The sequence below is a fragment of the Podarcis raffonei genome, chromosome 12, assembly GCF_027172205.1.
Source record: "Podarcis raffonei isolate rPodRaf1 chromosome 12, rPodRaf1.pri, whole genome shotgun sequence".
Lineage (NCBI taxonomy): Eukaryota > Metazoa > Chordata > Lepidosauria > Squamata > Lacertidae > Podarcis > Podarcis raffonei.
This window is the reverse complement of record NC_070613.1, coordinates 26,436,405-26,464,401: the sequence shown is the minus strand read 5'-3', so window position 1 is coordinate 26,464,401 and position 27,997 is coordinate 26,436,405. Positions and strand designations below refer to the sequence as shown.

The 27,997-nt window shown below is 37.7% G+C and overlaps 1 protein-coding gene and 1 long non-coding RNA gene across 8 annotated transcripts in view; one reads left to right on the top strand and one right to left on the bottom strand.

The window, feature by feature from the left end:
* The window catches only part of LOC128424271 (uncharacterized), a 40,569-nt gene extending 21,853 nt beyond the window's left edge, over positions 1 to 18,716 (top strand). The window contains exons 2-3 of the long non-coding RNA XR_008332973.1: positions 5,108 to 5,241; positions 18,584 to 18,716. This is a non-coding gene — a long non-coding RNA (uncharacterized LOC128424271). The remainder of the gene's footprint in view (positions 1 to 5,107; positions 5,242 to 18,583) is intronic.
* Positions 1 to 27,997, bottom strand: part of CDK14 (cyclin dependent kinase 14) — a 226,584-nt gene that overhangs the window by 87,046 nt on the left and 111,541 nt on the right. For all 7 annotated transcript variants that reach the window (XM_053410263.1, XM_053410262.1, XM_053410267.1 and 4 more), the window contains 3 exons: positions 22,094 to 22,217; positions 12,484 to 12,604; positions 1,338 to 1,431 (listed from right to left, as the gene is read on the bottom strand). In XM_053410263.1, the coding sequence (XP_053266238.1) occupies positions 1,338 to 1,431; positions 12,484 to 12,604; positions 22,094 to 22,217 (339 nt within the window). The remainder of the gene's footprint in view (positions 1 to 1,337; positions 1,432 to 12,483; positions 12,605 to 22,093; positions 22,218 to 27,997) is intronic.

Sequence of the window (27,997 nt, the reverse complement as noted above, 5' to 3'; positions counted from 1 at the left end):
TAACCCGAGGTACCACTGTACAGACATTTGGTCCATGAACTCTATGCAGGTGGCCTATGGAAAGGCTATGGAACAGTTGAGAATATCTTTACTTTGGCTCGGTATTTGATTTTTCTTCTTCTGATAATGGAAATGGAGACCATTTTGATCATAGTCTGATTACTGACCATTCTAACAAGGGTCTGGCTCAGAACCCTTAGATTCCTCAGAAACTCATATTCTGAGTTTCAAAATATGACGCTGGTACAGTCAACTAGTTTTCCAGTTGAAGGGGGCTTCTTAGCCTGTGGCCTGTGGTTTTTATAACACAGTATTGGTTTTGACAACCATGCAAATGCTTAAGAAATGTTATTAAAATATGAGTTATGCTCTGATGTGTTGATCAAAAAAAGTTCATTGAGAACCACAGTAGATAAAAAAGGAAAAGCTTGAGAACCACTGTTTTAGTATACAGAGCTATCCCAAGGGGGCAAGTAGTGTCACCAAAATTATAATGGTCTAAACTCAAGTTTTTGGAAAAATAATTATTGCTGGTAATGTTCAGAATTCAGAGGAAATGCAGCTATTGGTTCAGCCTCTACAGCTGTGTATGGTCTCACTGTGAAGGAATTAATTTGTATTGGTTATCTTAAACAACCACCTTTGTACACACAGGTTCCACACAATGCGTACCCAGGAATTGTTAGGCAAGCATTCTCACAATGAGCTGGTGATTTCCATTATTTCCCATGGAAACATTTAGAATCTGTGATTTGTCCATGCTCCTTCCCTCCCTGGTTTCTGCAGCAAAGTGCTGTGGCAAATCAGCAAAAGCCAAACAAAGGGGAAACTAATTTATCCAATCTTTCCTTCTCTCTGATTTGTCCAACCTCTCTCTCTCTCCATTTCTGCCCCAAATGACTTCTGCCTCCGACAAGCAAAACACAAACATGTAAGGAAGGAGGCAAACATTTGGCTCTTCGGATATCATCCAAATACCTACAGTTATTTCAAAAATGATTAACCAACTTCATGTACACAATTCACTAAAGCATGGGGGAAAGAAGTAATCCTTTTTAAGCAGAGTAGTCCCACTTTTAGTAACTGTCAAATGGATAATTCTAATGATGCACACAATGTATCTAGCTAGATAATTATTGACAGTATTTTTGTTTGAAGTGGTTGACTAATTTAAACAAACTCTGGATTTCTGATATAATGCTCCAGCCTCTTCCACCATGGAAACTCCATTCATTTCAGTGTGGTTTATATAAGGTTCCTGGTATTTATATTTGGGTAGAGGAGGCAGTTGTCAGCATGCAATAATCAAATGCAGGGGAAGCGGGAAAGAGACTTACCAGAAATATTCTTTCAAGTTGATCTTGAATGTCTTTCATTCCTGGAAAAGCAGCAACACCTTGAATCATTTCGACAAAGATACAACCAACTCCCCTGGAAAGAAAAAAGTTTAAAATATTTTGGGGGAAATCTCATATTAGAAACTGATACACAGTCTGTACATTAGTTTTCAAGAGATTTTTTTCCTTGCTGCAAAAAGATGCAAGACAGATTACATTGAATGCCTGATAATGACTCAGAACTGTCTCTTTGAAAACAGATTGTTTCAGTGTGAACTGCAATGCTAAAAAGCTGTCCTGGGGGTTTCTTTGATTGCACAATGGAAGAAACACCCCATGGTTTTAAACATCTTAAATAAAATGAAATGCAGTCACTCTGCAGTACAGGAGCACATGCACAACATATAAACAGGAAATCCCTAATAGGGCCTAGGACACGATTCAAAGAACTGCTCAACCAGTTACATGTGCCCAAAGGGTTTGTGCCCAAAGGGCTGGTGCTTCTCAAATAGCCTTTCATGTCACATGGCAAACTGTTTCAAAGCTGTTTGTGTATGAAGGGTTTTTTTGTTTTTTTTACACCTAAGTCAGAATTTCACTGGCTATGTCTAAAACATTGTTTTAGATACCAGCCACAGTTTTAGTTCTGAACGAACCAGATGGTTACTTCTGACTATACAGCACAGTCTGCATGTTCTGTTTTACCACTGAACAGTAAAGATATTTACCACTGAGTATTATAGTTTCTGACGCTCTCTTTGCAAATAATGAAAGCAAAAGCAACAAAAGAGGCAGCATGTTTATTATTGCTGTGTATGCCATCATATTTATCCTTGACCACAACTTTATTTACCTATAACAGCAGCATTGTGTTGTGTTTCATTGTACTGGTCCTGATTTGACCTAAGTATTGATGTTCTTACACAATAGGGTTCGACATCTGGATAAGATATGCCTCAGCTAAAAGTTTTTCTACATCTCCATGTGGGCTGAATATGTATCATTACAACCAAAAGTAAATATGCATATCAGTACTCCAACAACATTTGAATAGTTCGTGACATAATTGCTAGAATGAAAATAATTCTCAAAAGTATTTTCAAATGGCAATGATATACTTGGAAAGTAACACATTTTAAGTGTGCCAAAGTAGTGAAACACCATCTCTTTAAAACATGCAATCTGCTTTCATTAATTAAGAGATCCTAACTGAATATTTATAAGTCACATTTGGCAAAGAGCCCTTTAATTAAAACTCATTTAGTGATATAGGTGACTTGTTTTTTAACCCAGTTAGAATATATTGCTAAATTTTAGTGCACAATCTAGCTTCATCAACTGCAGCCTTAAAAAATATTGTTTAAGATATCTGAGATTGAAAAGATGCATATTGTTAAAGTATGACAAAGAGCACACAACTAATTCCTAGTTACGTTCCTTGTGCTTAAAAAATGGGATTGACATTATTCTCCTTAACTGGCGAGGGCATACAGAAGGAATTGAATTGATGAAGCTGCCATTCGTCACCTACTTTGGTAAATGCTTCATTAAACCCAATGTATCTTTGTCAAACACAGACAATATTTAAAACTGTGATTTAATAATGTATTCATATATGAGAGAGAGAGACAGACAGACAGATAGAGACAGAGAGACAGACAGACATCTTGCAGACATAGGTATCCTGAAAGCAGGTAGTTCAAATTTTGTTCATACATCCCAACACTGGCCATTTAATTCATTTTAAATATTAGAGTGATCCTAGGAACTTCTAAATATCTATGAATGTCAAATGGTAAACTTCATTGATAGAGAAATGTAAAGGTGGTTTTTTGTGTGTGAATCATTTAGTAAACTGACTCTTCGTAAAATGGCAATTCTTGAAACTGTAAATTCAGATTGCAAATTTCTTGAATGATGAGCCAAAGATAAGTAGTTGTTAAAGTAGGGGTAGAGAACCTATTGTTCTCCAGTTGTTGCTGGATTACAACTCCCATCACCCTTGACCATTAGTGACACTGACTGGAGCTGACATCCAACACCATCTTGAATGCCATAGGTTCTCCAATCCTGTCCTAGGGCCTGGTCAGACATTACAGGCTGTGTTCAAATGATCAATGATCAAATATAAGGTTTACTAAAAGAGGGCAAATAACTTTACATAGAAAGTTGCCTTGTCATTGTCTCATCTACTTCAATGTTGTCTATATTGGCTGGAAGTAAATCACTGGTGTTTCACAAGGGGGCTTTACAAAAAAATAGCAGTAAATAAAAATCTAAAAGCCCAACACTGTAATACAGTGGAAGGGGGAATCTCCTAATTTTGGAGGATTGTTCATTATGCTGTTAATGTGGTCTTGAGGATCACCTTTTCTCCTCTTCTGACAACCTCCATTGACAGGTATATAGCCTATTATAGCACTGGTGTCTCCTACATACAAAGAGTAGTCCAGAACCAAGTTTTGATACTTATCTCCCTGCAAAAAGGCCTTACAACTGGGCAACCTGAAACGAGGTGTGCCAAATCTGTCTATAGCTGCCTGCATCTTCCTGACTTGCCAGAAAGCAGTATCCTCAGGCTCTTAAAACATGCTACTGTCCAATGTTTTTGTTGTTGTTGTTGAATTAACCTCAAACTAACATCACAAGCAGCTATCTTAATACTGTTTCTTGGCAGAACGTAATAGAACCCTTGCCTTAAAAACAAAACAACAAAACAATTGAAGCTGGAGTGACAACCATATGATGCAGAAATGTGTGCCCTGCTCTCTCATGACTGCAAGCATAACTAAGCCTATTACATGTGCTGGTGGGAACATATGGTCATACTATCTTAATACTGTGGTTCCACTGTTCCTCTTAATTTTCTAGAAGCCTTGCATTTACCACAGCAATGATGGAACTGAAACTAACATCAACACAATGGATGATGTTTAAATAAGAATTTTGATTGTGGAACTACTGGACAACAGGATGCACTCTCTACTAACAACGCTTATGTAAATTGTTTCAGAAAAGATGTCATGTGTGCAACAAGAGGAAAGACTTTAGCTTCTGTGAAATTTTACTCTCTAAAATCCTCCAGTGGTTTGTTGTTTTTTTAAAGCAGGGCGTGTTGGGAGACTTTGGCACAAAAGATTTAAAGCAGGAGTAGTTACGCTGTCCCCTCCAGACATGATTGGACCACAACTTCCACCATCCCTAACCACTGGCTGAGACAAATGGACCTTGAATCATCCTTCCAAGGCCCCTGAAGTTAATCAGGGAAGTTTAAAAAATAAAACCTGACCATTAAACTGTCAGATAGGGCTTGGAAAGATGTGGGTTACTGAACTCCACTGTTTTTGGCAGAATAGACGAGAACTCTTGCAACAAAAAGAGTTGACAATTTCCACCAAATCAGTCATTCCACCTCCCACTGCCTTCTAAGCCAACATGAATTGAGTTGTATCCAATGCCAGTCATATTCAGAGTTCACTCACTGAAATAATGGACATAAGTAACTTTAGTTCATTAATTTCAATGGGTCTAAAATGAGTAGACTTTAGTTGGCTACAACCAAAAGTGCACATATATGGACAACTTCACTGATTTAAGAATCCTGTTTACACTGTCAAGTTGTACAAACTGAAAAGAAATTCAAGGCACTGAATAAGCAGGTGCAGGTGAGAGTAGATCTGAAAGTGGCCTCTAGCCCGTATTTGACCAAATTTGTTGTGAGTCTTCCTCCATCATCTATCTAACTTTCTCCCAAACAATTTCATTGCAAGGAGGTTCCCAGAAAACCGTTCTACAGATCCAGAGAAGCTCAAGGACAATGCTGAAGACAACCTCAGGCAGCTCAGTTAAGGAAGTTGATAGGCAGTTCACAAGCAGCATCCCCAGTGTGTCTCTAAGGTCCAAGGTAAGGTCCTTCAATTCCGCCCTGAGATAGACATGTCTTGTGCTAAGTTAGATGGAAATCCTATGGACTACAGTGCGTTCTCTCCCAACAATCACTACTCAAAGCTATTGAGCCACTTGTTTGGAAACCTTTAATTCTGTAAAGGTTTGCTTCAGGATAAAGATACAACTCTAAGCAATCTTACATTCCAAATACTTTTTTTTTTTAAAGGACCTTAATATATTCTCAGGTCATAGTAGAAGGCGAAAGATTTATACGATCTGAAGAAAAACCAGAGACTGGTTTCTTCATAGACTGAAGAAAATGTTCTTCAATAAAACAGGATTAATTGCCCATCCAAAATGTGGGAACAAAGGATGCTTCTTGAGATAAAATGCCTCAACCTAATCTCAGAAGATCATTCTGCTGAAAGTTAATTCAGCTGATTACAGCTGATAAGAGTTCAGTGTCAGCATCTTTCCAGAAGTTTAATTAAGAATAGCTTGATAGTTATCATAAAATCCTGACCTCTTATGGATTAGCAATTCTTTAGGGTGAGTACTGAAGGTAAAGAGAAATCTCCTCAGCTCAAATATTAGTTTTTGGACTAATAAGTAATTTCCCAAGTATAAATTCCTTAACTGACTGTTTACCAGAAATACTTAAATTTTTTTTTGCAAGTTTTGCAAATATCCATTATTACTAACACATATTTCTGTGTTAAACTAATTTTGGGGATATGCGGTGCTGGCACTTTCAAGAGCCAACAAACATGACAGGGAATTGAATTGAATGCAGCTGTGTATATAAGTGCATCTTTATGCGTAGTCCCATATCCAAAGCAATGACCAAAGGAAGAATGACTTTTGGGAGGAGCGCAGAGAAGAGAAACACCATGGTGCATCTGCCCCAGCTGCAACAAAACATGTCTTTCCCATATCACTTTCTATCTTCATACCATGGGACAGAGAAGGCAAGACAGAAACAGACAGAGCAACCCTTGTCACAAATGCCAGCTTGGAAACATGGCATGTGCTCAGGATTGTAGGAAGGAAAATGCTAGTAGAGGTAAAAAAAGGGGGGGATTGAGATCAAGTATTAGTTCCCACCAATGCCTTTTAGCCTCAAAGTATTAAAACATCAGGATTTGTTGACATAAAACATCCAAGTTTTCAAATGTTACACCTGAGATTATGCTAAATAAAATATACTAATTGCCTGAACAAAGGGGGGGGGGGAAATACTGTGCCTACAGCAATGCTTGATGCTGTCTTATGTCACACAATTCATCCAGCATATTACCACTCTACATGCTGACAGTAGTACATTGCAGAACATTCCCCATTGATTCTTACTGCTAGCCACAACCACTAATGCATCTTCATTAATATTATCAAAATTGCCAGTGGCTATTTGCAGGGAAAAGTGGAGAATGTTAATACTGTACATGAATCATTAGTTTTTGGTTACTCTCCCAATGCCCTCCAATGACAAATGAAGTGCATATATAGCTTACAGCCACTGTCACCTGCTTCCCAGAAACTGCCCAGTATTTAGTATTTGTATTACTTTTCAATACTTGTCCCTATGCCTCCTTTTCAACTCATCAAGACATATAACTAGAAGCATTTCACTGTAATCCAACAGTGTCACTATAATCTAATAGCTGACAACCTTTTTTTTTTCTTTTTATGCAAAACCAGCCGAGATCTGCATAAATATGTGAGGGGGAGACATGCTTTCTTTCCCTATCAAAACTTCCATACAAGTGATCATATTATACAAACAACTCACATTACCATTCACATAACCCTAGCCACCCAAGAACTAGGTAGCAATGTTGTGGAATTTTGTGCAGTTTTGTTTATTCTCTTACTAGCTAAACTTCTTCCCACCAACAGAAAATAGCCCCGTCTTTCTATAGGCATTGTACTGTCACTTCCTCCCCCACCCTACCCCACACTATCATTTGCATGTTTGCAATATGAAAATGTACAATGTAAATTTCATCCCTTCATCATTTCCCTCCCTTCTAAATGGACATACATACAACACCAACACAACCCCGGTCAAATTTTAATATTCTTACTGGAGTTTTGTAATGTATTCTGTGTAGGGCTGTCATTGATGCTGTTTCAAAAGCTTCAGTCAGTGCTAAATGCAGCAGCTTTGACTGCTGACTAGGTTGGCTCTTTGGAATCATGTCACTCTGATCCTGATAGAACTGGCTACCAATCTGCTCCCAAGCCAAATTCAGGGTGTTAGTAAAGACTTACAAAGCTAGATCTGTGGAGGAGCGTCTTTTCTTCTGTATACATTTGGCCAAGTTTCAAGATCAGCAGCTGAAACCCACTTGGTTGTTCTGCAGCCTAAGGACATTTATTATGCAGCAATAAGCTAAAGGGTCTATTCTGTGATGGCACCACATGCAGATTATCCTGCCACTCTATATACGATTGGCACAAACTCTTAATGAGTTTCAGCATCCGTTAACGGGCTATTTCAACAGGCCTTTATGGGGACTTGAATCAGCTGCCATAAGCTTGATGCTCCTCCTGCTTTTGACTCTATGGTTATTTTATTTTATTTGCTTTTTTACTGTGTTACAGGTTGGATTGGAAATTATTTTAAAATCTTTTGATTTTCCAATACCACATTATGATGAAGAATGGGTTATAAACATTTTAAATAAAGTAAGAATTCCAATCAATTTCAAACCAACTCCATCTAAGTTCTATGCAGAGTAGATCCGCTGAAATTAAGGGACCTAAATTAATCATGTCCATTAATTTCAGTTGGTCTAATCTGAGAATGACCAGAAATGGGTACAGTGGTACCTCGGGTTAAGAGCTTAATTCGTTCTGGAGGTCCGTTCTTAACCTGAAACTGTTCTTAACCTAAAGCACTACTTTAGCTAATGGGGCCTCCTGCTGCTGCCACGCCGCTGCAGCGCGATTTCTGTTCTCATCCTGAAGCAAAGTTCTTAACCCGAGGTACTATTTCTGGGTTAGCAGAGTCTGTAACCTGAAGCGTATGTAACCTGAAGCGTATGTAACCCAAGGTACCACTGTACAACCAAAAGCTCTTACACAAAGCTATAGAGGTTTCAAAGGCATTAGCATACCTTTCCCTCAGGGCTTTTGTCTTTTATTGTCTATCTTATTGGAGGGGAGCAAAATTTGCTTTAATTTGATACTTTGTTTGTACAAGTGCCCAGCAGTTGTTCCCAATTAGCAAAGTACTGTGGACCCTCTGTTTTACAAAGGCCAAGCCATAGACCCCCTACTTTTGATATCTCTATGGTAGTTTTTGTGTGCAAAACAGCAATCAGAAACTAAAATCATTCAGGAACTTACTTATAAAGCCTTGGGGCTTGGCCTTGGGACTTTTGACCTTTTGTTTGGAATAGCAGTCACCTAATTCCCCAAATGAATTTTCCATGTTGCACAACGATGCCATTTGAGAAGCACAATTTGAAGCTCTGCTAGGAGCCAACCTAGTTGTGGTGTTCACCAGACAGTAGTTATAAAGTGTGTAAGGCTGTATGGCTTTTTTGTAACAAACAACACAGATAATCACAAAGCTGAAATGAACCTAATGTCTTGCAAAACTTAAGACCACTGGCACAATGGAAGGTGCCTCACAAATAACATCTCACAGCCGTACAGTGCCCCATATCTTGAAGCTTTCAAAGTAGAAAACTCTAATTAGAAGGGGTAGTCACATGCTACAGGAAAAGTATGACCTGGGCCTAGGTCCACTAGCCAATCTGACACAATAAGAAATTTCCCAACTGAGGTATATCAGTTATTCTCCAAACATAAAGTGAAACTCATCAAATACCCAATGTATACACGGCAATCTATATGTGGAACAATATACATTTATGACAACAAATATGAAGTACTTGTAGCATTAGTATAATTTCCAGAATCCAATATAATAGATTCTTTTGAAATCAATGAACACTTCCATGAAGTGTTTCAGATCTGGGTGCTAACATTAGATGAACACAGCATAATACTTTTACTTTGCACATCAACAAAGACACTCAGAAAAGGAAGACTTTTCATCTCTCAGCTATTTGATCTGTCTGCTCTTCACTGCAACCTCAGCTTGTGATTTGCTCAGTATTTTCCAGAAGATGAATTATTTGTCATTTTATTGGATTCATATATTTGATAGATGCAATCAGTACTGCCTCATTTTTCATCTGGAACAAAGCATTCTTATTGAAAAGCACCCTTTATATATCTTTTTGACTTGTGTTAAAGGTCCTACATCAGGGAACATCAATATTTCATGACCATTATTAAATACATTATTTTTGTGTTCCCCTGCTAGGACCAGTTTTCACCTTGGCAATAGTAATACATAGCGGTTGAAGGGGAAGTCTCCATTTGGTATCAGAAAGACATCAATTCTGTACTAAATTAGAGCATCTCTATTAATGTTTCAAAATTACTGCTGCATTCCTGTCAGAACCATGACCTTTGCATTTATATAATAAAATTTTAATTTGATGATCATTTTTATCTGAATAATGCTACACAGTCAATTAAATCCTTAATATCTTTCACACCATCCCAAAAGAGCATCTTCTTCCTAAGTGTAAAATCAGAATTTACACATTCATTAATATGAATTTTTAAAATTATTATTTATTTAATTTATATCCTGAACATTCCTCCTATGAAATCCAGGGATCACACACAGCCCCCTACTCCTAGCATCAAAAAAATTAGAGCCAAACTAGATGTGATGGCAGCAAATGCTATCTATGTAGAAAGCGGGGGGGAGGGGGTAAAACCAAGATGTGCCATTTTGGAGTACAGAATTCTATCTTCCCAGTCACCTTTATTTTCAGATGAGCTTCGAATACCAGAAGCATGCTCAGCTCTGATAAGAGTGCCTGGATACAGATGGTAACTTATAGTAGGCTTCAGTAGCACACCAGGCTTCAGTAGCCCTCATTCATGAGTCCCTTTTGCTGTTAAATTCAACTCTTACATTATATATGGCCGGGGGGGAGGGGGAGAGATCTACTGCTGTTGCATAAAGTCTGTCCTTTATGCTTCAGCCTTTCTTTCAACAGGTAAGGGCCACTGCTTCATTCAGCCAGTGGTGGAAGGGGTATTATGCCTTGCTTTGTTGAAGACCCTACCTGCCCGCGGACTGTCTTGCCAGAGTGGTGCATGCTCTAGTTATCTCCCGCTTGGACTACTGCAACGCGCTCTACGTGGGGCTACCTTTGAAGGTGACCTGGAAACTGCAATTAATCCAGAATGCGGCAGCTAGACTGGTGACTGGGAGTGGCCGCCGGGACCACATAACACCGGTTCTGAGAGATCTGCATTGGCTCCCAGTACGTTTCCGAGCACAATTCAAAGTGTTGGTGCTGACCTTTAAAGCCCTAAACGGCCTCAGTCCTGTATACCTGAAGGAGCGTCTCCACCCCCATCGTTCAGCCCAGACACTGAGATCCAGCGCCGAGGGCCTTCTAGCGGTTCCCTCATTGTGAGAAGTAAGGTTACAGGGAACAAGGCAGAGGGCCTTCTCGGTAGTGGCGCCTGCCCTGTGGAACGCCCTCCCAGCAGATGTCAAAGCAATAAACAACTATTTTACTTTTAAAAGACAACTGAAGGCAGCCCTCTTTAGGGAAGTTTTTAATGTCTGATGCTGTACTGTTTTTAATATTCAGTTGGAAGCCGCCCAGAGTGGCTGGGGAAACCCAGCCAGATGGGCGGGGTATAAATATATTATTATGATTATTATGATTATTATTTAATTACAGAAAAAGGTGAGAAGCACTGCTACTCTACAACCAAGCCACTGGAGGATCCTGGCCACAGGGTAGATAAACATGACCTTTGCCTTTTCCCTCAAGTCACACATGAAAACAGAGCTGATGCAGCATCTGTCATCAGGAAGGAACAGAAGATAGCACACCAGTGCTAGGCAGTGTAACCAATATCCTCCCCTTCCTTCCAACAGAGAAGCTGCAGGTAGAGGCAAAGTGCAACTAATTCCCATACTACATACTTACTAAAAAAAAAAAATCCCTGTACAGTTGAAATATTAGAAATGGCCATTGTTTTTGCTTGATGATATGCTCAATGTCCCAGGTAACACTGTTTTGTCTTAATGCTCATTGTTTTTACACAATTGTATACCAATGTTTAGGACCAGCCAGCCCTGTCATTAGGCAGAGTGAGAAACTTGTCTCAAGTGGCAGGTGGTGTGGGACAAGGAGTGGCAACAAAGCACTGGAGGACAGAGCTAGACTACTGCCTTCAATGCTGAAATAAGATTAACCTGCCAGTCTGGTCAGCTTCTATATGTGGAATGAGGCAGACACCATTTTGTCTTTTTCCTCAGGCAGAAAAAAGTATTGGGCTGGCCCTGCCAACGTTACTGGATCTTGGATTACATGTATTTTGTCTAATTCCCTTCAAGTATTTGCTGTGCTGCAAAATTATCCAGGAAATCAATTTTTTAAAAAAGATGTAAAGGAAGACTGAAAGCAGTCACATTACTTGTCTGAAATCTGTGACTACTTATAAACATATACACCAATAAATGAGAAGGGAAGCATGGCTATTCCATTCATTCTGCTATGATATCAGCTAACTTTGGCTCCTTCTCAACTGCAACCTGACCTGACAGCAGCCATTCCATTGGGCAGGAGTGGAGGGAATGAAGATGAGCAGGCTTATCCCATCTGTAAGACAGCAGCTGTATTTGGCTACTTCTTCACCTGCCACCTAGCAGGAGTTACTCAGTCAAACTACCCAAATTGCTCCCATCCAAGACAGTAGTATAGAAGTTTCTAACTCTAAGAACCGGTACCTGAGTTTACCCAGTCTTTTTTTCCTTTTGTGCTACATCTTTTAGATTGTAAACCTGAGGGCAGGGATTATCTAATTTGTTTATTGTTTTTAACTGTAAGTCCATCTGAGAGTCTTTTTTGGTTGAAGTATGAGACTAAGATACGATAATTAACCATTGGTGAGAGAGCATAGAGGTTTCTTACAGAAACAGTATCTGGAAACTTTAGTCTACAAACAATGTACTGCTTTATCTTACAGAGAACTCCTATGCACATGTACTCCAAAATAAGTTCCACTGAGTTCAATGGGACTTATCTCTTGGTCAGCATGAACAAGATTGCAATCTTTGCTTATCAAGCCCACTGTGTGTCCAACAAATCGAAGTCACAGCAAGTTAGAACATATGGATCCTGTAAACGCGCTGTATTCTTACCACATATCAAGGCAGGTGGAATATTCTGTTGAGCCTAAGAGGACATCTGGAGGTCTGTACCACAGGGTAACCACTTCATTAGAGTACGTATGACTAGGGACAGATTTGGCTCTTGCAAGTCCTAAAGAGCAAATACAAGCACAACAAAGAAAATCAGCATATAAAGAAATAAAGGTCATGTTAGATCTTTAAAAGGTATGTGTAATATGAGTCTACTTGAAAAAGTAGATTGTGTTTCTTCTGGCCATGTGTTAAGTTAATCAGAGAAAAAACATATCCATTTCTATCATTCAACACATCACAAAACAAAGCTACAGATCATGAAATATGAAGTGACTGCATTATTGTTTCAGTCATTATAGGGCTGTCATGTTGTTGTTTTTTAGGATCTAGTTTTTCATGTTTAAAAAGAGAAAGTATTAGGCACAATTTTTTAAAACTATTTAATAAAAAACTCAGAGATGAATCCTTAAATGTTAGCATTTAGAGCAGGGAACATAACCTGTGTAACTCAAGACAACTAGTGGATTAAACAGAGAGCTAAATAGCTTATACACTGAGTAACATTTAAAGCTTCAGGCACATGCTGTATATGTGCATACTGCTAGAAAAAATATATGCCATCTGCCCTTAACCTTGAACATTTAACATACTGCTCTGTGCTAAGAGTAAGACTGCTGGTCTTGGATGAAATAATTCAAATTCCTTTTCAACTGTGAAACAAACAGAACAGCAAGTCACTATACTGCAGCAAAATCTACCTCATAGGACTTGTGAAGCTAAAATTCCACTCTAGGCATATCTGAGAAGAGCAACATCATTCCTTCTAAAATCATTTATTCTAATAGTAAACAGAGGTGGCTGAGTAACTATCAGCTTGGAAGTAAACTGAAGTAATCCCCCCCCCAGCTCATATAGACCTGTTTCACACTAAGCCAAATCATGACATAGCACAGAAGAGATCCCAGTGCTTAATTCTTCCTTGGTTGTTTTGCTGCTATGTCACACTGAGATAAGTCATAGTTTGGCTTAGTGTGCAATCTGAACCCAGGGTTGTGGTTTAGCTCTTCTGGACAAACCACAAGCTGCAGCCACAGAACAAACCTTGGTTATAGTTTGTGGTTAGTCTGGAGAAAGCTAAACCACAAGCCTGGGTTTGAACAGCATGTTATGTAAAATTATGGCTTAGCTCAGTGTGGCACAGGAGCGTGGTTTGGTTTAGCATGATGTGCAACCCAGGTCATTGTGATTCTCTTCAAAAGGTATTTACTAGGCTCAGATGTATTTTAACAGCAGCACAGCCACTATAATTTCAAAAGCATTGTGATAATTAAAATACCTGCATGCAAGGGGTTCCAGGTTCAATCCCTGGCATCTTAAGTTAAAGGATCTTTAATAGTTGGCAAAGAGTGATCAAGATTATACAAATTATTACAGGAATCAATATTTGATTGGATTCTGTGACTGCTCTTTTATATTACAAGAAGGCATTGGTACAGATTTAGAATTTGATAGAATATGGTTAAAAATTGTGACAAAAATTAAAAGCCACCACAGTTTAAGGGATGGAGAGAGAATGGCCTGTTCACATGACATGCTAAACCAAAAAGCGTGTGCATGCAGAATCCCAGTGGCGAAATCCCAGTAGCTTTGCACCTCACCAGTCCTTTTTGCTGCCATGCTCTCCTTAGTGTGTTGTGTGGTTCATAATGAAAATTCAAAAGTTATTTTCTCAGAGTAAGAGAGGAGGCACAGGCTTATGGAACCAGTTGATGAATATGAATTCTGTTTAGAAAAAAACGAAAGCTAGTTTATCTGCTGTAAATTTGAAGATGGGTTTTTACTCCTGCAGTTTATATTTATGCTATGTTTGGTAACATGTTTAGAAAATAGCAAAAAGAAAAAAGAAAAATACCAGAGCATGCAGATGACCAGGTAGGATGAACTGAGCATGAAATATTCTAGAAAGGTGTAACTTCTCGGCAGTTATAAAGGCTGAGCCTATTAAATTATATGGATGAATTAATAAAAAACTGCATAGAATTATTTTCCTATCTAGCAGCTGCCACCAGAATATTGCATGCAAATAACTAAAGGTCTCAGGAAACAGCTAGCATTAATCAATGGATAGATAGAATGTGGGGATACACCTTAATGTCTAAGCTGACACCCTTCCTGAGGTCAAAACAAACAGGACAAAGACAAAATACTTTTGCAGCAAATGTGATTCCCCAAATGTCAAAAAATTCTTCAAAAGATACAATGTGACTTTGGGATGTTCTGAATTCTAAAGAACTGATTATGCTTTGTTTCTTTTTCTTGTTTTATCAGTTTCATGCTATCAATTAACTTTACTTTATTGATTCTATATTTTAATACTGTAAGCTTTTCTTCTATTTCATTGCAACATGTTTAATAATAATAAGGTTGGGCCTACATGTTTAAAATAATTGTGCATCCTTCAGCAGTTATGCAGAACATCAAACACTGGCAGTTCAGCCTTTTAGATACACTATTCCTCTCATAAATCTTTTTAAAACCCCACATCTTCTGGGGCACAGCACAAGTTACAAATGAATGACAAGTTACAGCATTGTTGGCTTTCCCCATCTTTTGAATGATAACCTAGACATGGCAACATATTTCATATTGTTTGTACATCCAAACATGCAAACTCATGCAAAATTTATCTAACTGCTTCCTCCAGCTGAGGAAAAGCTGTAGGACAGGATTAATTAGCACAGCATGTGTGATCACTTTGTTTAAGGATTCCTTGTCTGTTTCCATGGTTACACTACAGGAAGCCACATGCTCTTCCAAAAGTCAGTGCTGCTTGTATTAGCGATCATTATAACTTTTATGAAGCGAACATAAAGTAAAAAGGTAATGGGAAAGATAGCCAGGTGAGCATATAATATTTGAATATTATTACTTATTCTGTTTTGGCCTGAAGATCTATAGGGATAGTTTCATGACAATCCAGTAAGGTGAATTTCAGATCTTGCTTTTTTTGCCAGATTAAAAAAAGTCACCAAAACAGTACCCTGCCCATGTCAATTCTCTACAGTAAGAAGACAACCATGAGCCAGTTGTCAGAAGTCAAGGCACATCACCTAATAGCCATGGCTATCATTAACACAACACAAAACTGATAAAGTTATAGGTGAAGCAGCTGTGCTGTTTATGTTTTGCTTTGTGTACTTCTGCCATGCAATAAATTCTACATACAATGCATACCCAAGATAATTTAATGCCAATTAAATTCTTCTTAATCACTTTAAACAGTCCTTTGTGAACATAAATAATGCAGTTAAAAGCATGTGTGCTATTCTCCACACCTTCAACATAACTTTACATGTTGAGTAGTGATTCTAATCTGTGCTAATGAATGTAAGCACAGAATGCAAGGGATACTCATTATTCAGAATTAATCAATTACGAATGCTTGCCATCCACCTTTGTGTACTAATTTTCAAATATTCATGCTGCAATCGATGCATGTTACAGGAAAGGGCACAACACTCAGTAAAATATTTCATCTCTAATATCCAGATTTCCTAGTGATTCAAAAGTCAAGTGGTATCCCCTTTCACCCTCATGATGTACACAACTGCAGTTTTAAAATTCTGATTACTTAAATGTTTCAAATGGCATTCTGTATGAAGACACAGGATTAGAAAAGACCGCACATCTGTATTTCTCAAATGACTTATATTCCTAAATACTCAGAAGAGGCTGTAACATACTCTCTGTAAAAGTATGTTGCACTGATGTAAGAAAAGAAATTATTATATTATACAAGCATGCATAGCTTGAATATGATAACTGTATTGACAGCTGATTAGGGGGGCTATATTGATACAGGTCAGAAGAATAATCTTTCAGGAGTTTCAAAATTCCAAAAATTCACTAATTCATAATTTGAGTGGAGTAACATGCAGACTTGCCGAATAAAGTGGCCTTCATTAGACTGACCACAAGGCCAGAAGAAACTCAGACAAAAAACCCATGTTCCACATGCCCAAGTTTACAGTGGCAATGTTCTGACAATCTTATCTCAGCTCTATAAACTTAGATATTAATGGGACTTAAACCATGCATGACACGCCTTTGCAGCAAGAGAAATCAAACCAGGAAGCCTCTAATGCCAGTTTAGCAGAAACTAGAACTATGGTTACCAGCTTTGGAAGACACTAGAATCTTCAAACCATGATTTTGGATCCCAGCTTGTTCTAAATCTGCTACTTTTCCTGCTCAGACTAAATGGAGACGATGGTTAGAGATTTCCTGCTTGCAGGGGCAACCCAAGGTGTTTCAGCCTATTTCCCCTATTACTAATTAGAAGCTAAAAATCAGTGATTTTGATTTTTTATTAAGAAAATGCATGCATTTTATTCACAATAGCACCATACTTTTTTTTTAAAAAAAAACACCTCTTATACTTTAAATATGTTCTGTCAACATTTTGCTCTGGAGGCCATATTTGAAAACTCCACTAAATAACAATTCTGTCCTTCAAATATAAGCCACACATTATAGTACAGAGTTTAATACTAAAAAGCCGCTCTTCCTCAGCAATACTAATATCCTATCAATGTTATTGTAAAACTGGAATCATCACGAAATTGTATATGTATACAATTTAACAGCTGGCTGATTTTCACTTTGCTTTCCTGTTTCTAGTTTTTCATTTAATGAACCTAACTTTGTTACCATGTAAATATTCTCTATGAAGATAACTAATTACGCAACAAATATGTGAGTGTGATGCACTAATACATTCTGATTAGTATTTCAGAGTAATAACAAATAATTTAAAGACAACTCTGAATTGCAAATAGTTGAGTAACAGCATAACTGGGTATGCAACAAAAGGAATTATAGGCAAAAAAATAAGGAGAATGCATATGGGCCAGAAGCTAATTATTTAAATACATAGGACCATAACCAACTGGAGTGAAAGTCTGGGAACAATTGGACTAAAATAAATCAAGTAATAGTTCATTAGTTCCCCAGAGGGCCTTTACTAATGCAATGAAATACTCAAGGCCATTTTAGTCTTAATATGGAAAATGAGCAATACATCAGGTAACAAGAATCAACATTGTAACATTTAGGAAACATATTTCTCATTAAAAAGGAAAAATTACAGGGGAAAGCTGTGAATGTGATATTTGACTTTAAAAAGGTTAGGCCATTGTTTTTTTCTGTGCGGAGTTCAAAGCAGAACTAGTTTGCAATTTTAAGGCACAGTGTACGTTTTGATCCTTGATTACTACTATCTGAAGAACAGAAGTAGAAAAGGTCTCATGCGATATACAATATAAGAATTATTATGTAACAGTTAGAGTGCTGGACTATGACCTGGGAGACCAGGGTTCGAATCCCCACTCAGCCATGAAACTCACTGGGTGACCTTGTGCCAGTCACCATCTCTTAGCCCAACCTAGCTCACAGGGTTGTTGTGAGGATGAAATGGAGAGAAGAACCATGTTTACCACCTTCAGCAATCAATCAATCAATCAATCAATCCTTAATACAAGATAGGCATTTTGTTAACACAGCTTCCTGTCCAAGTTCCTCATCTCAGTAGAAATGGTTGAAGAACTTTACGAAATCTTCTCAAGTTGTATTCATACCTGGAAGTCTGACTGAGGGTTAAAGGTGATGCTGCTAAATAATCCCAGTTTAAAAGGCTAAAGGAAAACTAGCAGAGCATGAAGACTGTAGAAAAATCTCTTAAATGCAGAGTTTAAATTATCTGTGGCAATGTTAAAACTCTACCCTTTCTAGCTATTACAGGCCAACAATATTCTTTGGGCACAGTCCCAGTTTCTCACTGATGTACTTCTGCTTTGTAGAGCCTGTTTTTCAAGTGCCTGTATATTATTTGCAGCCACAAACTGCTACTGAGCTTGCAGCCAAGGCCTAAAATAACTAGTACAACCATCTTTTACAAAATAAAATAAAGTACCAGTTACAAGTAGCGCCTACACAGCAGGCATCTGTGCTCAACAATAACTGCACAAATCCAAAATGCAGGTTTGGCTTCCAGAACTTCAACCTCTTTTTCCTTCTCATCTGTATTTCTTTTCATCAGAATTCTATCAGCATGACAAGTTGCTGTTCCTCTACATGACATGTCTGGAGGAGAAAGAACAACTGGGAATTGCCAGGCTCAAGAAATACCAGCCAGCCAATCTATTAATCTAAATAAACAATGGAAAATGTAAGCCGCCCTCGTGTTTTGGCTCACTTCAGCCACAAACACTCATATACACACATCAATAAAACAATCATTTTGTGCCAGGACAGCCAAGTCCAGCTTCCTTCTTCCTACACCCTTGCCCAGTGGAATTCTTAAGTAAACTGACATATTGCAGCAGGAGTGTTTTTTATGTTTTGGGGGGAATGGGAATAGTTTGCTAATGGTGCATTAATTTATTAATTTATTTTGGCCAGCTTTAACCAGTTGTCATTTTTACGTGCGGCTGCTGCTTTTAACTTGACTTTGATGTGTGTTTTACCTGGTGTATATTTTATGTATTTTTATTGCTTGATTCTTTATAGTTTAATATATTTTTATTGCACTGTGATTTTATATTATTGCAGCTCACCTTGAGTGGCACAAAGGCACCAAAAGGGTAGGACAGAAGATTTTATATGAATGAATAAACAAATATTAAGTCACCACATGAAACTTATGGCCAGATGTGACTGGAATTAGATGCATACTTCTACCAGAAAAGCAGTTAGGGTCGCTTGTTAAAATTGCTTCATAAGAAAACACCATATTTTATATAAATATTCACTGCAAAGTTACTAGTCATGTAGCTTGTTAGGATCAAGAATGCTGTAATCTATTTTTTAAAAACCACGACCTTCATGGATACGTGTTGCATTTTACATTCTCCCCTTACTCAGCATAATTTTAAATACACTGTACTGAAACAAAAATGTATATGTGCTGCCGAAGCGAGCACTGTACTGAAACAAAAATGAGCAACTTCCTTTATTGCAACATTCCATCATGCCCCCATTCCAACAAAAGATCTCTAAAAAGTTTATAATTCTCTATCTGCTCTACAATCCAAAATAGCAACCTTATGCAAAAGCAGTGGAGACTTTAAATCTATAAACAATCAAGTAAAAAAAAAGTGAAGAAAGGTCAATGGCAGTTAGCTCTGCAGTTCAAGTTTCACTGTGTGATTAGTTAACTTAAAATATTAGTTTTATTTGCTGGCTACAGCCAGCACATTAGCTTTGCTTTGGGAAATAGATAAAGTATATCAAATTCACACCCAAATCAGCTCAATTTACTTCTCATTTAACTGTGTAACAGGGAGAACTCGTGCCATGTTTTAAGAACCTTTAGAATTTCAACTTAAAGGTAAAGATAAAGGGACCCCTGACCACTAGGTCCAGTCGTGGCCGACTCTGGGGTTGCGGTGCTCATCTTGCTTTATTGGCCAAGGGAGTCGGCGTACAGCTTCCGGCTCATGTGGCCAGCATGACAAAGCCACTTCTGGCGAACCAGAGCAGTGCACGGAAACGCTGTTTACCTTCCCACCGGAGCAGTACCTATTTATCTACTTGCACTTTGACGTGCTTTCGAACTGCTAGGTTGACAGGAGCAGGGACTGAGCAGCGGGAGCTCACCCCGTCACGGGGATTCGAACCGCCAACCTTCTGATCAGCAAGTCCTAGGCTCTGTGGTTTAACCCACAGCGCCTTATAATAAAAAGGAAAAAATACCACTTTTCTTAGCAAGCAATCCTAATCTTCTGGGAAGGGCAGATGAATGGCCAATGGAAGTTGCCAACATCCCACTGTGTGGGTGGGCAGGGAGGCTCACCACTGGAGCTTTCCTTGCTGAGGTGCTGGAAAGGTCTACCAATCACTGGTCAGCCAGAGGTGCTCTGCTGGTGATGGGCCCAGATATGGGGCGTGTTGGTGACACGTCAGAGGAAGCTGCAGGTTGCGGGCTCCTAAGTCCCTTTGTTTTCCAGACATATCTCCCCAAATGGCTCTGAACAACTCCATCACTGAAGATGGTATAGTTGTAGCAGGGAAAATAAAAACACTTCAGTGAGGGCAGGGAGAGAGGAAAAGGCCACTTCCAGAATCTTCTACCCTATCCCACAGGACTTTGGTGGTAGATCAGTGATGGGATTCTACACACACACACACACACACACACACACACACACGACTGCTCTCCTTTGTGCAACAATTATTTCCAAAAAGCACACCAAACACGGCCTTCAATTTTTCTCATGCTTTCTTCAATTTTTAATTTTATTAAAAATCCCATCTGTGTTTTCATTGTCTTTGATAAATAGATTCATCTTCATAAATGCTATTTTAGAGTGCTGCTGTATGGTGGTAAACACAGCCCTGAACTGTTTCTTTGGTGGGAGATTATTATCTGTATTTACAAATCCATCAGCTACAACACAATATACCAGCAAACATGAGAATTTTGTAATTTTTTAATACAAAAACAATGGTTTTCCAAAGGTCTAAGCTCTGAGTATGATTTATTTTTTTTTAGCTCAGAGAAGATGAAGTGTCCCTGGGACACTGAATTAAAACTGTGAGTTGCACTGTTGAGTTTTATAAACTTGTGGTACCAGATCTGAAGGCCATCTCTTCAGGTTTGAAAGGTCTTTAGTGATTTCGTATTTATTACTCTGAAAAAATAAGCCTTCTCCAGAAGATTCTTTACTGACATCCTATCTGCTGAAATCAACCAGCTACATTTACATTTCTATTTCTTGTGTGCATAATAAGGATAATAGCTTCACAATAATCCTTGTGCAACAACCTTCTAAGAAAATAGAAACATGAGCGAAATATATTCCAAGAGCAGCAAAATCATTTGATGTCTTTGGTGGAAGAGCAACTTTGCATATAACTTTGTAATATTAATACTTCTGAAGAGACAGATTTACTTTACTATTTCTCATTATTGCAATGTGGGATCATGACCCTATATAGCTTTATCTGGTAGTTTAAATTTTTATTATAGTTTTCACTAAAAAAGTCAACTCATCTTGTATTCAATTTCAAAATATCATGATACAGTATAAGGAAATAATATAACTTCAATTAAAAACATTTATCTTCTCTTTTCTACCCAAGTCTAACTACAGATTTTCATTAAACACAATGTAAAATAATAAGGGGAAGACTCAACACTCCATTGACAGCATGAAAGTATCTTGCTGGAGACTACTCTTTCAATTAAGAAGCGACCAAGAAACATCTTAAATATGCTTAAAATGCTTCAGTGTCTTCCTGAATCCATAACAGTATGGAGAAAATATTACGTACTTGCAATAACAAATAATTTCCTTCAAGTTAAATACCATGCTAATAAGAAAGACTGTACTCAGCTGTAAACTGTAGGATTTCAAACTTTCTAGCTAGTGCTGAGACAGGTTACTTCTTTCCATACTCTTGTCATTCAGTAGGATATGAAGTATTTCTATGAATTTTATTTTATCAATCATCACTGTGTCCAGAGTCAGCTTGTGACTAAGAGTAAGATAGCTGAAACATTTCCCACATCATTATAAGACAATCTTTTAATTAATAGCTTTCCTACCAAAATCTGCCAGCTTCAACTCCCCAGTGTCACTGATCAGAAGATTTTGGGGTTTCAGGTCCCTGTGCAAAATGTAACGCTGGTGGATGTACGAAAGTCCTCGCAGCAATTGAAATAAAAATAACTGAAAGAGAGGGGGGAAAACATTGTCTTTATTAATACTTGCATGCAGAGCACTGGCTTCCTTCACAAAAAAAGCAGGGTGTCTGCATATGGGTAAAACACTTCCTTGGCAGCTTTGCTACAGGTGTGATTTTAAAATACCAGAATTTATTTTTAAGCAATGTTTAATATGTAGAGGTAAGAAACATCCATTTCCCTGCATCCAACTCTATTCACCTGCTTTAACAATCCTTAACAATAACTACAAACAGTAGAGTCAATCCCTATCAAGCCACAATTATATTCTGTTTACCCATATGGCCTTAGAAATTAGGTAGTAGCCTGAAGACAGATGTGTATCTTCACTAATTAAAGAAAACAACAGCATATGGAGAAGAGGAAAGGAGAAGAACACAGTACTGGGACAAAAAATATATATGAAAGTAGTGAAAAAGGATATCAAAAATATATAAATCCCAAAGGCTTTTATTCTCAAATATTGGATACAAGAGTTTATTTTTAAAAACTCAAAATGTGACCAAAGAGGGAATTTTAACTTATTCACAATACTTCTAAAGATAGGCTAACTGTGGGATTAGATATGTTCTCAGTATGCTAATATATACAGGAACTCACTGTGCACTTTGTATTTTCTTATAATTTCAAATCTCATATGAAAGTCACTTGTCAGAGGACTACATCAAATATTAGGCTTGCATGCTGGCAAAATGTGAGTTTCTTTTTGCTGATTTCACCTCAGCATGCCAGATATTAAGGCTACTCTTCAGTAGCAAATCTTTTGTAAAAACAGTCGTAAGGTTATTATTACATGACAAGATAATTGCAATATATCATAGACATAACACAAACATTTTACTTCACCCAGCCGTTAAGCTATTTGCAAACAGTGATGTCCTCTTGTTTGTGTAGGAATATTAGACCATTAAAAATTCTCAGAATCAATATACCGGCATGAAGTAGTTCCTAATTAGCTATCAACACAGCACCTGTATGAATTTATGGAATATGATTACTGAATAAACCAAAGGGCAACATGAAAGTACAGAAATGTCATGTTACTGAAGCTGAATATTTAATTAAATGTCCTTTCCTCTTTGCCTGTTCACATGATAGTATATTGTTAATTTCTGAAAGAAACTTGTTACAAGGGTAACAAGTACAGAAATAAATTAGGAAAAAAATAACGCTTCAGGTGGCATTTTTGACACATTGTATTTTTAAACAATGAAATGAAGCTGGCTAGTATAAATCTTAAATTTTAGATTATACATTATAAAAATAGCTTTCTCACCTCCCAGTACAGGGAGGTTGCTCTGGATCCTAGGAATCATCAAAGTTTCTTTTAACTGAGAACATAACAGGCCATATTTATTTATACATAGATCATTTTTCGAGGAACTTTCCCCACAAAGCAGCTTAACCATATGCACTAAAAACCTACTCCACCTGTGCAGGAGTGCATATGTGAAGTGCTCTGCTGTACTGAAGCAAAGTTGTAAAATTTCAATTATGTCACACCTAGTTTTTTTTATTTCAAGTCATCAGTCTGAAAAAATGGCAAGCCACACAGTAAAGACAAATGAACAAAACTTCCTGTTTAGTGGAATACTATTTATATAGAACAAATATTGTACAATGTTATGTTAGAATACACTGCTGTACACCTTGTACCCGCCATTTTAATGTTAACTTCAATATTGTGAGAATATTATGTTGTTGCCAAATTCCAGTTCTTCATTTAGTGAAGTGGCCTTGTTTCTGTGTGATCATCAATGAGATATCTTATAAATGTTGAGTTGAACTCAAGTAAGGCACCGCTGGTATGCCTGGACAAAGTGAGGTTCAAATCGCCAGTAAGTTTGGTATTTAGAGCAATGACAAAGTGGCTTAGGATGCCTCCAAAACAATTTTATGGGAAACTCTGAAAATAATCAGGATGTCCCACTGGTAAGGGAAAGGATGGTCAAAAGAGTTCCAAAAAGGGAAACACACAGACAATTCAGAGAACATTGGAAGAGATGCTACACATATAGAAGCCTACTTGCTTTTATATTTATTGACAAAATTTCTAGACTACCAAATATCACACACATAATGATCTTATAATGCTTTTGAACATATACATTCAACATTGAACAACAATATACCATATTTAAACCATTCATTAATAAAATACAGCTTGAGGAAAAAACTAAAAACTTTATATAACATTAATGACAGTAATTGCCTCCAAAGGTCTAGCTGAACAGATATATATCATGGGGAAAATAAAAAACAGATTCACATAATGTTAGCTTTGTTGCATTTTGAAGTGCAATCAAACTGTTTAGTTAATCTGTAAAACAATCTAAAGTACTGAAACACCACACTTGATGGCAATGCAAAAAGCATGCTTTTGCTGTTTTGCCTTGACAATTGCACTTTAACTGAGGTACTGCTTTCCAATAATGAGTCCTGGGAGCGATGGTGCCATTGGAAGGTCAAATCAATTTAGAGGTTTATGGAGTGTGATATCAATGTGTTAGCAATGATTAAAATGTAAGGGCAAACACATTAAAACCAACAATTTCTCCAATAAAGACGTATCAGCTCTCTCAGCAAGAACTAAGGTTCTTTCCACTCTTTCAGACTACAAACTACAAAATTCTCCAGTTTATGACTTTAGAGATTTCCAACAATTTTGAGACTTACTTATTATACTCACAGTAAGTGCATACATAAGAAAGGTGACAGAAAATGGAAAACTGAAATGTGGAGGTCAGTTAATATTTTAAAGTGTGCCACTGGAAATAGTTTGAGCACCGAAATTGTAAATTTAATATGGAACACCATTAAGGACAGGCTTGCCTTTGAAAGAATCCTCTATGTAACAGCTTCAGTAAAATAAATTATAAATTTAAAGTTAAGTTTAAAGATAATGAATGATAAGTAGAGAGAGCAGAGGATCTTGAAGTTGCCCTTTAACAGTTAGCACCTGGACAGAAGACTGAGCAAGCACACAGTAATTTTAAATGTGCATCTATACATATAAACAAGCATGTCTGTTTTGTTTTGTTTTTCAGATCTATAATATTTTGTCCTCTTTTTGGTGATGGGTTAAGTGGTCACCTTAAACATTACATACATAAACCCTTACGCCCCCCCAACCATATCCTAAAACAGATGGTCGTAGAACTAAGTAGAGTTTAACTTAGTTCTGGGCTTAATCTTTAGTGGTACCCGGGACCCAGTGCAGTATGAAAGTTTTGCTGAACAGACTCAGAACAGTGACCACCATGCTATCAAATTCAACATATATTTATAAGTGGACAATTCCCCAGAAAAACCAACAGTCACATTTGACTTCATTGGCTCACATTCTAGCAGCAACATCTAGACCTACAGATGCCAAGAGAGCAGTGGAGCTGCTGTAATACCCCAAAAGAGGATGACATGCCTTCAAACACAGAAGTAAGACTAGAATTATAACTGCTGGATGGCATTTCCAAATTTCACCAAAAAAGGAAAGAAAAATAAAAAGACAAATTCTGATAGACAACTTCTAAAAACTGATTTTAGCCCAAGTGTCAAATGATGATGATGATGATGATGGTGGTGGTGGTGGTCTCCAATGACAAAGCTAGCTTACCACCACATCCCTGAAGAGACCTAGGTGCAGATCCCTACTTGACCAGGGTGCATTCTAGTTTGTCTTAAGCAAAACATATTCTTACAGCCCAATTAGCCTTTGAAAGGACATGAAATATGTTAATAACAATCCTCAGAACAGCAGCATTTTGGGCCTTCTAAGATAGTGGACATTTCAGGGGCAGAATTTGCTAAAGACATGATTTCCAGATTTTGAACTCTATAACATAACTACGTTCTTACAAGGGACAGATATCACACTTGCTTTCACAAAAAAAGGCTTCCTTCCAACCAATTCCTTTCAGGACTTTTCCATATGGAAACATCCTACAGTAAGACCACACCACTAAGATCTTTATATTTCAAAAAGTACACATTTATACCTTTATTTACTGTGCTTATCAATCTTTCCCGCTTCCTTCACAATGCTGATGTTCTGACAAGTATGATTAATTAACTGAGCAAAATAATACACCTTCCTGATCTGCTAGCATAATGTTAATAGAAGGAAGAAACTGTCCTCCTTGATCAATGAGGTTAAAAGGCTCCTTCACACATTATCACAATCAATGGCTCTTTCAAAATTTAATGAAAATGCTAAAGGAAAAAAACTTGCACCGACAATTCTTGATCGCCTTTCTTTTTTAAAAAAACCTTGCATATATTCAGTATATGCATCATGAGGGATGAGGGTTCAGTTATGGAAATATACTGTAAGGATGATTCAGGTAAAAAGGTAAAGGTAAAGGTACCCCTGCCCGTACGGGCCAGTCTTGCCAGACTCTAGGGTTGTGCGCCCATCTCACTTAAGAGGCCGGGGGCCAGCGCTGTCCGAGGACACTTCCGGGTCACGTGGCCAGCGTGACAAGCTGCATCTGGTGAGCCAGCGCAGCACACGGAACGCCGTTTACCTTCCCGCTGGTAAGCGGTCCCTATTTATCTACTTGCACCCGAGGGTGCTTTCGAACTGCTAGGTTGGCAGGCGCTGGGACCAAACGACGGGAGCGCACCCCGCCGCGGGGATTCGAACCGCCGACCATGCGATCGACAAGTCCTAGGCGCTTAGGTTTTTACCCACAGCGCCACCCGCGTCCCTGCTTCAGGTAGTTATGCTTAAAAACTTAGGGGGAAGCATTTTTATTTAATGATCATACATAGTTCATTAATGTCTAAGTGGAAGAGATAAAATAATCAGTGTAAAATCATGATGATTTAGTTGATGACTGATCACCAGAAAAGCTTATTTTAAAAAATCGATTCTCAATGCCATCTGAAAGAGACAGCCTTAATTTAGCATAACATTATCCTATCCTTTTCTGCACCTGCTTACCCTCTAAAGAGTAATGGAAAACTGCAACTTATCAACTACATTAAATGCCAAATAATCCTGTTTAGTATATCCACTGTAATTAATGGAAAACCCAACCATGCACCACAGACATCAGACCTTCTGAGACAAAAGCAGACATTTCAAAGGTGTGTAAATGGATAAAATTATAAAGAAATCATATAGGATCATGAATATTTCCAGAATGGATCGTAGATTTCTGTTCAATCCTGTTCATTGATGTAGGTCTGAAAAAGTGTGCTGCTGATGTAAGAATTTCACCTGCATGCATTCAAACTGATCTGATTTTTAAAGTCTATTAACAAACACAGGTTAAACTGTATGTGTTATACCAGTATAGAATAACATGTTTATTTTACTGTCTACACATGCACTGTAAGACACACACACAGTATACAGCATACCCAGTATACAGCATATTAAATATTCTCCAAATTCCTTTTTATGCAGGACAATTACTTTCTTTTTTTCTTCTATGGCTCCCAAAATATGAAGAGCAATACATATTGTGCTGCTATGTGTCAATCATCTTGGCAGTGTTATGCATGAATATACCTTAGGGAGATTTCAGGAAGGAAAACATACACATTCTAAACAAAGGGGCGAGGGTAACTCTTGATACAATAAAACAAGCAGTTATATTAGTAAAACCTCCATTAATGCATTAATTTGAATTGCAGAATACATTGAAAAACTGCTGCTCAGAAAGATTATACTCCACATGTATTTACACAGGCATATTAAAATACTTCTTTTTATTTAAATGAAAATGATGTATAATAAATGTTAATGAATTACTCGCTTGT